Here is an 11188-nt window from a genome sequence, read left to right as displayed (position 1 = left end):
CTGATCTACCTTCTTCCTAATAGTTTCTGGTTCCTCATTTCTACTTTCCCTTTCATTTTCCTCATTCAACAACTCCTCAAAGTATTCCTTCCATCTTCTCAGCACACTTTCCTCACTTGTGATCTTAATCAACCTCACCTGCTGCACATCCTTCCCAGCTCGATTTCTCTGTCTCACCAATCTATACAACTCCTTTTCTCCTTCCTTTGTGTCCAAAGTCTCATACAACTCCTTGCCTTTTGTTTGGCCTTGGCCACTTCCCTCTTCACCTCCCTTGGCCTCTCTTTGTACTCCAGTCTGTTCTCTTCTGTTTTCTCACTATCCCATCTCTTCTTTGCTAATCTCTTTTTTCTCTGCACATTCTCCTGGACCTCATCATTCCACTACCAAGTCTCTTTGTCTTCCTTTCTCTACCCAGAGGACATACCTAGCACCTTCCTACCTGTCTCCCTAATCACTGTAGCTGTAGTCTCCCAATCATCTAGGAACACGGCCCAGAACTGCCCTTACTTCCTTCCTGAAGTCTTCTCAACATTTCTCTTTCCTTAATTTCCACCACTTGATCTTCTGCTCTGTCTTCACTCTCTTCCATTTTGTCACCTCCATCGTCATATTGCACACTACCATCCGATGTTGTTTGGCTACACTCTCGCCTGCCACCACCTTACAGTTTCTAATCTCCCTCCTCTCTCTTTGTGAGACATAGAATATAATCTATCTGCGTGGACTTGCCTCCACTCTTCTACGTCACCGTGTGTTCCTCTCCTTCTTTTGGAAATAGGTGTTTACCACAGCCATTTCCATTCTCTTTGCGAGATCTACCACTGCCCGTTCTTCCAAGCTTCTATCCCTAACACCAAACCTACCTATCACTTCCTCATCTCCTCTGTTCCCTTCCCCTACATAACCATTTAGGTCTGCTCCAATCACCACTCTCTCTCCTTTGGGGATATTCTCTATCATCCAATCCATCTCATTCCAGAACTTCTCCTTTTCTTCCAACTCACAGCCCACCTGTGGGGCATAATCACTGACAACATTCATCATCACTCCTTCCATTTCTACCTTCACACACATCAACCTGTCTGACTCTCATTTCACCTCCACCACATTTCTTGCATATTCTTCCTTTAGGATCACCCCAACTCCATTTCTCTTCCCATCCGAACCATGATAAAACAGTTTGTAGCCTCCTCCAATGTTTCTAGCCTTGCTGCCCTTCCACCTGGTCTCCTGCACGAACAAAATGTCTACTCTTCTTCTCTCCATCATAACAGCTAGTTCTCCCTTCTTTTTCCTGTAACTGTACCTACATTCAGAGTTCCAAACTTCAGACTAACACTTCTATCCTTTCTCTTTTTCTCTTTTTCTCCTAACCAAACACCCTCCTCTTCTTCTCTGTCTTCGATCAACAGTAGTCCAATTTCCACCAGTACCCTGTAGGTCCCACTGTTGGCGGTCGGTGTTAACCCGGGCCCCGACCGATCATGTATGTAAATCGCTTTTGTGATACGCATATTTGATTTGGCCAAATGTTTTACACCGGATGCCCTTCCTGACATAACCCTCACGATTTATCCGGGCTTGGGACCGGAACACTGGCTTGTTTACCCTAGTGGCTGGTTTATATTTCTAACTCTGTCAGTGGGTTAAAATATATACTGTATTTTTCAGACCATAAGGCGCACTGGATTATAGGGTGCAATATCAATGAACGGGTCTATTTTCATACATAAGGCGCACCGGGTTATAAGGCGCATTTAGCGAAACAAAACAGTCAGCGAAACAATTAAGTGGAACAATCAAGCATGTCCGGCTCCCTCTCGTCATTATCCGAGTCAGTCTCATTGGTGTTCATTAGTTGTTCAGTGATGATTCCGGCCTTTGTGAAAGCTCGGACAACATTTCAGACTGATACCTTAGCCCTGGCATCCACGATCCATTGGCAGTGGCGTAATTCGCCTGGTGTTGCATCCTGGTCTTGGTGAATGTGTGTTCACCTTCTGTCATCCAAAGCTCCCACACAGCTCGCAATTTAACTTTAAACGCCCTGTTAACACCAATATTTAGCGGTTGTTATTCTTTGGTCAATCCACCCGGAATGACGGCAAGCCCCGAATTAGTTTGGTTCACTTGGGTTTTGACAATATCGGTGAGATGGGCGCACATGGAGTCGCAGATCAATAGGGATGGAGATTTGTGGAAAAGGGTAGTGACCTAAGTTGGACACAGGAGGGCGCTGTTGTTGTTGTTCGCCCTTCCAGAGTCAGGCAGTTGTCACTATTTTTGTTCTGGATGGTCACCGTATTGTTGTTTTGACGCTGTTCCGTGCGGAAGTGCGGCTGTTCTTTTGTAGAGAGTGTGTGTGTTTGCCTGCATCGATAAAAAGGAAAAATAAAAAGAGTTTTTGACAACGAAAAAATCAACAGCCATGCGTCTGAGTCGTCCTGCATTGCACTATACATCAATAATACAAAAACACAACGCAGAGTCTCCGGGTGTTGGGAGGCACGACGCGACGTTGCACGGATTTTGGTTACACAACTATACTGTAACAGTTGTTGTTGAGCATCTTCTAATTGTGATAACAGAGTTAAACATCATTGTTGGCTCCCAGTCTGCTTCAGTTGTGTGCCATCATGTGTGATGCGCTGTATGGTTTGGCTTTATAAAATCGGTTCGAGGTCAGCAAGCACAACCAGAATTAATACATAAGGCGCACCGGGTTATAAGGCGCACTGTTGATTTTTGTGAAAATTAAAGGATTTTAGGTGCGCCTTATAGTTCGGAAAATGCGGTAATCGTCATTAATTCCATGATTGTGTATAGTGAACTCAGAAATTTCAAATTAATTGAAACCTAAATTAAATTTATTTAAAATGTGCAATAAAAGAACACTTCTTTCTGTGGGAATACTTTCCTGGTATCAACTAACTGCATTAGTAATTCAGTTCATAATGCCACAGTTTAAAAATTAATTTATTACTTAAGGGACAATGTCCTATAGTGAGTTTAGTTATTTATACTTTGCAGTTCAAATGGCTCCGGGGAAAAAAATGGCGTTAAAATTAATTTGCATCAACATGTTATCATTGTGATAATGTTGGACCCCTTTTTAAAATAGCACTTGATTTTAAATACATATTTCACAGCAGTACAGAGAGAGACTCACATTCAAAGGGAAACTTACGTATATGTGGCCAGGCTGCTGTCATATGTAGACAATACTCCGTACTTCTCCTCATTGTACTTGAACATGTCGTTGGGGTCCCACCCATTTGACTGACAGAAAAAAAGAGACACATGTTTACAGTTTGTTTGTGTGTTTACAATTTTTAGTACCTAATGATAAACAGCTTAAGTTCTTGTCTCCAACCAAAAAAATATATATTCCTGCAGACTTTACCTGAACAAAACTTTGGTCCAGGAATCTAGTACTACAATTTCAGTACCTCACACACAGTCATTAGACTGCCAAAATTACAATATTTAACTGCATTATTCAGTGATGCATTACTGCCCTCTGTTGCTCATAAGTGAAGCATCTTTTTAGTGTTTGTGTCTTCGTTACCACATCTGTGTCGAGAGACTCTAGGCTGTCTGAGTTGTGGGTCTCTCCTCCGTCCCATGGCTTCAGATCTTTCTCTTTGTGCTCACCATTGATCCATCCACCCACTGCTGCATCTGTGAAGTTATCTGAGATGCACACAAATTGGACGACACATATTTAGGTGCAATTATTGCGACACACAAACGCACATGTCCAACAACAGCAATTGAGAGTCGAGCATTTACCGCATTGTTCGGACTATAAGGTGCACCGAGTTATAAGCCATATTAAGCGAAAAACAAAATATTCAGCGAAACAATTAAGTGGAACAATCAAGCTTGTCCGGCTCCCCCTCGTTATTATCCGAGTCAGTCTGGTTGCTGTTAATTAGCTGTTCAGTGATGATTCCGGCCTTCGTGAAAGCTTGGACAACATTTGAGACTTGGCATCCACAATCCATTGGCAGATAGTGGCGTAATTCATCCGGCGTTGCATCCCTGTCTTGGTGAATGTGTGTTCGCCTTCTGTCATTTAATGCTCCCGCAGCTCGCAACTTAACCTTAAACACCCTGTTAACGCCAATATTTAGCGGTTCGAATTCTTTGGTCAATTCATCCTGAATGACGGCAAGCTCCGAATTAGTTTGCTTCACTTGGGTTTTGACATGGGCGCACATGGACTCGCAGATCAGTAGGGACGGAGGGCGGTTGTCACTATTTTTGTTCTGGATGGTCCCCGTTTGTTTTGCTTGTTTGGATGTTGATTTGCAGAGGTAGTGTGTTTTGCATGCATCGATAAAAAAGGAGAAATAAAAAATGGTCTTGACCACGAAAAAAAAAATCGACAGCCATTGGTCTGAGTCGTCCTTCTGCATCGCACCATACATCGACAATTGAAAAACACTACGCAGAGTCTCCGGGTGTTGGTGTCACTATTTTTGTTCTGGATGGTCCCCGTTTGTTTTGCTTGTTTGGATGTTGATTTGCAGAGGTAGTGTGTTTTGCATGCATCGATAAAAAAGGAGAAATAAAAAATGGTCTTGACCACGAAAAAAAAAATCGACAGCCATTGGTCTGAGTCGTCCTTCTGCATCGCACCATACATCGACAATTGAAAAACACTACGCAGAGTCTCCGGGTGTTGGTAGGCACGACGCGACGTTGCACGGATTTGGGTTACACAACCATACTGTAACAATTGTTGTTGAGCATCTTCTAATTGTGATAACAGAGTTATAGTTTAACTGTTAAACGTCATTGTTGGCTCCCAGTGTGCTTCAGTTGTGTGCCATCATTTGTGCTGCGTTGTATGGTTTGGCTTTATAAAATCGGTTCGAGCTCAGTAAGTGCAACCAGAATTAATACATAAGGTGCACTGTCGATTTTTGAGAAAAATAAAGGCTTTTAAGTGCGCCTTATAGTCCGGAAAATACGGTATTTTGTAAATATTTTTATGTACTATATTCCACTGATTTTTATTTTTATTGAAGTACTTGAATTTAATTGTTGTATTTAAGTAATTTGCTTTATTTTATTATTTTATTGATAGGATAAACTCACCTCTTTGTAATTTTGTCCATCTGATTGAATGCTCATTAAGAAATAAATCAGATGTTACTCAACAGTTACTCAGTACTTGAGTAGTTTTTTCACCAAGTACTTTTTTACTCAAGTAATTATTCGGATTACTACTTTTTACTTCTACTTGAGTAATATTATTCTGAAGTAACAGTACTTTTACTTGAGAACAGTTTTTTGCTACTCTACCCACCTGACAATAACATTGTGTGAGTACAATTCTTTGAGTGAGAGAGCTAACTATAGTGTGAGAGTAGAATGTTTGCTAATTAATGGTCAAATCTTCCAAATGAGAGGTTGACCGTCTGCTGCATATGTGCTTGAGTGTCATCTCCATCTTCTCTCGAAGATTTAACTCTCCTCTGCACAGAAACATCACTGTACAGATCACAAATGAGTTAAACTGTAAAATATTTTAAAACCTAGCAGACAGATTTCCTCCTTCACTGTCCACTGCCTTCTGTTCCTACGTTAGTTTGTTGTTTAGCATGTGGAGTATTGCTGAGTACACACAACAATCAACAACAGCCTCCACCGTATTGGTACTTTCTTACAAGAATAGAGCAGGGCACAACGGGTCCACACGGGACAATAGTCTTTGTAGTCCTAACTTCCCTTCACATTCATCTACTGTTGCTAAAACAATCCACCAGTTTTGGCCCAGACATCCTATTAAATTTTTGTTGTTGTTGCATGTTCAGCACAATATGAAGACACTTTTGTTACTGTTAAATCACACATTTTGACATTGTTACATCCCAAACTGTTATTTCAGACACAAGTGAAATGAGAAAAAAAACAATGTTTTTACCTGCATCAGGGGAGACTAGTCCATTGGAGAGAGGAGACAGACAAATGACAGAGTCAAAAGACAAACGGACTGGCAGAATGACTGATCACACCAACAGTTCACTTTATTCAGCATGCGAGTGAGATATTTACTTTATACTATTTATACTGTAACAGGGTCCCAACAGGCTCTGATTTCTGCTATTATGTATGTTTTAATTTAAATCAATATATTATTAAAACAGCATTAAACAGCAGAGTTGATTTACAACCACTGGAGATAGCCATCTTTCTCACGTTGTAAAATAAATCACTACTATTGGCTGCAAGGACAACCTGCAGGCCAATGTAATTAATAATTTCTTTTAAAATAACTGAACAATGAGCAGCTGTTCAAGTTTAAACTTTATTACATTAAATACAAATAAAAAGGGAAAATGATGTACATTTATGAAATACAGCCTAGACACTTGGAATTTAGTTATTAACGTTGTTTAAAATTCTCAACACAAATGTTTTTATTTATTTACCTTTCTTGGCAAAACTCAGGTCGACATCTTTGAAGGTCACGACCACAACATCTGAGGCCTTGAAAATGATGCTCTCCATAATGTCCTCTTTCCTGGGGCCTATGCTGAGCTCTGCGCTCTTTCTGTGGGCTGCATCCAATACCAGGTCACACTGACGGAGAGAGAGTTGTTTACATTAAAGAGGAATGTGAAATATACTCCAAGCCCAGTGTATGTACAGAGAATATTAAAGATGCAGAGAACATGTAGAACTGATGTTGTTACTATTGTGCAGTGTACTTTTAATTAAATGTTTTATTATAATCAAACAAGGATGTTTTTTACTCAACAAAGCTACATAAAGTTACAGTAGGACTTCCAATACACTGCAAAACTGAGAAACAAAATACAAACTCTGAAACCAGATATTTTTCTTACCAGGAAAGGGTGTACAAAAGGGAGGGTGAACTCAACTGGGTGAATATTTCAGCATGTCTGACTGCTCAGCTTGCGCAAACAGTGATAATAGAAGCCAAATGTGATACTTGGTATTGGTCTCAGAACAAACTGGTATGTATGTCTGCACAGGCAGACCAAATTCATTTTCTTCTGCACTATTGTACCATAAAGAATATGGTGGTGAATAAATGATAAATTAACACAACTGTGATTTTGTTCCAAATAATGTCTTCCACTCTTGTCAGGTTTATCTTTTTACTAGCCACAGTAGGGTTTCACCAAGAGGCAAAAAATGTATACTTTATTCGGACCTAAGAAAAACCAGAAATGCAGCAGAGTGTGCAATCCAGAAATGCCAAATGGAGAGGTTTGTTTTCTGTCCAAGCCACATCAAGGGTAAAGTTGCGATTGATGGAACGCCTTTTAAAAATATTGCACCGAATGTCATCCTTACCTCTGGACCGTAAGTTTTAAAGACTCCTTCGTAGACTGCTCCATTTTTTACTTTCAGCTCACACTTGGTCCCCTATAAATAAACAAATAAATGTATTTTATCATTATTCACACAAAAGCAACTCTCAATCATTCAATGAAATGTCAATGTCAGTTTAGACTTGGAAAAAGAACAGGTTAAAAAAACATTAGCGGCAAAAAAAGGACAAATGACGGATTAATGTCTATTTCATTTATGCAAACAGATGCCAGTACAAATCACACATGCTTTGTTTGTTGTCGAGCAGACATTTTGAAGAAACAGCATGTGCTGTAGGACAGACTTGCAGCACAACTGCTGTTACTAACTGATTTACATTAGGCATCCATCCATCCATCCATCGATCGATTTTCATCCGCTTATCCTTTACCGGGTCGCGGGGGCAGCATTCGCCACTCTGCTGCATTCGCCACCCAAATCACACTGCATCGTACCTGCAGGTGGTGAGTCCACTGGAAGGCACGAACCGCCCTAACCGGGATTCGATCTTGCCCAGGAGGTGAACCCTGGGGTTCCACACCAATGACAGAGACATTGCCTCTTGGCCAAAGCACCACTTTTACATTAGGCATGATTCAGATAAACGTTTCCACCAAGGTTTTTACGACCATTAGGAAAACCAAATTTAATGGAAATGAAAAAAAAAACAGATGCTACTCAATACATTTGAAACATAATTTTGAAACCATAATACAATGGACATTTAGCAAACATACCACTACTGAAGTCAAGAAATGGACCATCCTCATATTTGCATACACCCCATTAAAAAAGACCTGAAGAGAAACAAATATTTCAAAAGTTAAGATATTAAGTTTTTAATGTTTTACTGTTTGCAAAAAATGTTATTTGGTTTAAAAGCCACTGTGCATTTATTTTGTTCTGATTAATAAACAAATGTAATAACAGTAGAGTTGTCTCTCAACAGGCATGCCACAAAAACAATATGCTAGTTTACACTACACTGCACCACATGAACAGAATAAAACATTGTGTTCCTATACAGGTTACTGTTACTGATGGTTGCTCTTCACAAATAACTTAAGCAAAGAGGTAGAAACAACTATAGATACCTACAGGTGCATGGGTATCTACAGGGGTGTTTTCTTGTTAATATTTAGTGGTCTACTTACTGCTGTAGGACCTTTACCGCTGTGTCTTCCCCTGAAAAGGAAAACAGCATCGTCAGACCAGCCATAATCATTAGAAGTTAATTCCCAGCTTGCATTCTGAAACAAAGTGCTTCCCAGAAACCTCTTGAGACTGTGGTATACATTTCTAAAACACTACACAACTGTAGTTACACATTTAACACAAGGAGTTCTAAAGAAGCAGAACATCTAGGAGCACAACATAGGTATCAGGCTTGAGGCACGTGACATGTTGGAGATTCTGTAACATGTCTGTTTACATTCTGAAAATAAAATATGAGGCCCTCCAGCACTTGACATGTCAAAATTAAGTGAGAGACAGGTGTATCAGCAGATCAAGAACCAGATACAAATTCACTGAATAGCATTATAAAATATATTTCTTAAAAAGGTACATTGGTTTTGAATCTAGCTGCAGTTCATTGTTATAACATCTAGTTGCACCAATTCCAAACAAAATTATAGTGAAAATGTATCACACATTCTAATAAAACTCCAATTCAGAAACATTTCATTGATGTGCCGAAATCGTTGTTAGAATGGTGTGCAAGTTGCTGCCAGGTAAATACTCTGTAGCCTACATTTTTTCCTAAGTCCTAAAATGCACCTTGTTCAGTAGCTGGTACAGGGCGAGACATTCACCGCTGTATGCAAAGCCCACTTCTACTACATCACATTCGTTTCAAATGGAGAATCACGGTGTTTAATGCACAAATTTAACAACGCCAATAAGCACTTCTGCATGAAACTGACCGATTTGGATGCATGAGTCAGTGGTTCATTCTTCAGTGGATCATCTTTGTATGATCCTTATAGAAGAAACCTACGCAATAAATGGACATGGTGTCCTAGTGGCGATTGTATGAAAACCTGACCAAATTTAAACCCACTAAAATCCACAATATGCATGCAGCTCATGCAGAGACGTGTGATTTTCAGCTTCGTGTCGAGACGGACAAGTAAAGAAATGTCATATTACAAGGACACAATTCCAGAGAAACAACCACGACAACGTCGCTTTACAATACCCCTTCTCCTCCTCCTTACCCCCGGCCTCACACCCGCCCCTTTGTTCTTTGCGCCCACACGTTTTTTTTCTCTAACAAATATCTTGGCAATGTCATTGCAGCAATGTTGCGGTAACGCAACGAGCTCCACGCAAGTCAAACAGAAGCACACACAGTTTGTTTCATTAGGCTGGTGTCCAGGCTGTGTCCTGCAATGAAGCACTGCATAACAAGCCTAGACTGTCAAATTAATTCTAAGCTCTTACAGTGAACGTAGCGCCATCAACACTGACATACGGATTCAAGGCTGCACACATGTTACAATATCAGTGACAGGATGACGTGCAAGTGGTGTAAACGATAATCATAAGTTGCAACATTGCTGGAAGACAGAGGCCTAGCCAAACCTGCACGTCGTAAGGCCCGCTTTAACATCCACAACCACGTACAGCTTCTAGACCGTTTATCGTGACTGTCATCTCTGAAATACGCCACCAAATGAATAGCCTATGTCTGCATATTAAACAACCATTACAAAAACCCTCATTGGATGAATTTAATTCCACTACGTTGAAGTTAAATATGGTGGCAGACCTGCCCAGATTCGGTCTTCCCCCGCTGTTTCCCCCAGATCCAGAGGCATGGGCACCAGAGGCGTTGCCACTGCCGGTCTTGCTTCGATTTCCACCGGCCTTCATTGACATAGTGATCCCATAAAAGACGGCGTCTTAAAAAGACTAGCCGCAATTTCTTGTCGACCAGACGGCGTGTGCCTGTGTGACAGCTCGCTAAAGTTAGCGCAGGTTAGCTGACAGGCTAAAGTCAATGTGCCTCCTAAATTGTAAGGGCTGTGCTAACAAGCTAGCTGACTACTAGCTCACTTAGCAATTTGTACAATTGGTATTAAACAAAAAATGTTTTTTTTTTAAAACAACGCGTGCAAAGCACTCCTTCTAAAGAAACATAAGCGCTAGACGGCGTGTCAATTTTGCGACTTTCAAAAGAAAAGTTAAATTATCTCAAAATAGGTTTTACTGCTATCCCAGGTTGTTACCGTTGCTAACAGCAAAAACACCAAAACAGTCTGAAAGCAGACAAAAAACAGCGGAGGGATATAGGATAGGCGGAACGAGTCATGGTTTCTCATCAAAATCTCCATATCTTCACTGACAACCAAGAATTCAAAACGGGAGAAAATTGTAGACATTTATTTTTAAACCGCCATCATTTACAACCTGATATTCGTTATTAGGAGAACGTGCACAGACAACATGGAACTATTTTCAGGAAGTCCGTGAAATGTCAAAAGGTGTTTTGTGGCACACATGAGCTGGCGAACACAACACACTAGTGATGTGTCGTTCGCGAGTGATTCGTTCAAAATAAAGGAATCTTTCATATGATTCGTGACTCCCGAGTCATATGACGAGTCATATGAAATATGTGACTCTCGAGTCATATGAAATATTCGTGACTCTCGAGTCATATGAAATATTTGTTCATATTAAACTCACGAATCCCTCACAAATCACTGTAAACTAATCTTTTACTAAGAACGAATTACTCTCTGCAAACGAATCACTCTCTGTGAACTAATCTTTCGCTGTGAACTAATCCTTTGCCGTAAACTATTCTTTCGCTGTGAACGAATCA

General features: G+C 40.4%; 1 protein-coding gene across 6 annotated transcripts in view; it reads right to left on the bottom strand.

Moving 5' to 3' along the window:
- Positions 1-10893, bottom strand: part of LOC103396965 (ataxin-2-like) — a 52378-nt gene extending 41485 nt beyond the window's left edge. For 2 of the 6 annotated variants that reach the window (XM_008335209.3, XM_025052719.1), the window contains exons 1-8: positions 10130-10893; positions 8511-8541; positions 8094-8153; positions 7339-7410; positions 6447-6597; positions 5939-5953; positions 3572-3696; positions 3191-3282 (exon numbers count right to left, since the gene is read on the bottom strand). In XM_008335209.3, coding sequence (XP_008333431.1) covers positions 3191-3282; positions 3572-3696; positions 5939-5953; positions 6447-6597; positions 7339-7410; positions 8094-8153; positions 8511-8541; positions 10130-10239 — 656 coding nt within the window. In that variant the 5' untranslated portion in view covers positions 10240-10893. Of the gene's footprint in view, positions 1-1918; positions 2143-3190; positions 3283-3571; positions 3697-5938; positions 5954-6446; positions 6598-7338; positions 7411-8093; positions 8154-8510; positions 8542-10129 lie in introns of those variants that run through there. The other 4 variants (XM_008335208.3, XM_008335210.3, XM_008335211.3 and 1 more) reach the window with 3 other exon arrangements.
- Between the last annotated feature and the right edge of the window lie 295 nt (positions 10894-11188).

The sequence above is a fragment of the Cynoglossus semilaevis genome, chromosome W (assembly GCF_000523025.1).
Source record: "Cynoglossus semilaevis isolate Cse_v1.0 chromosome W, Cse_v1.0, whole genome shotgun sequence".
NCBI classification, from domain to species: domain Eukaryota; kingdom Metazoa; phylum Chordata; class Actinopteri; order Pleuronectiformes; family Cynoglossidae; genus Cynoglossus; species Cynoglossus semilaevis.
Note: the sequence above shows the minus strand (reverse complement) of the source record. Positions and strands in the feature narration are given on the sequence as shown.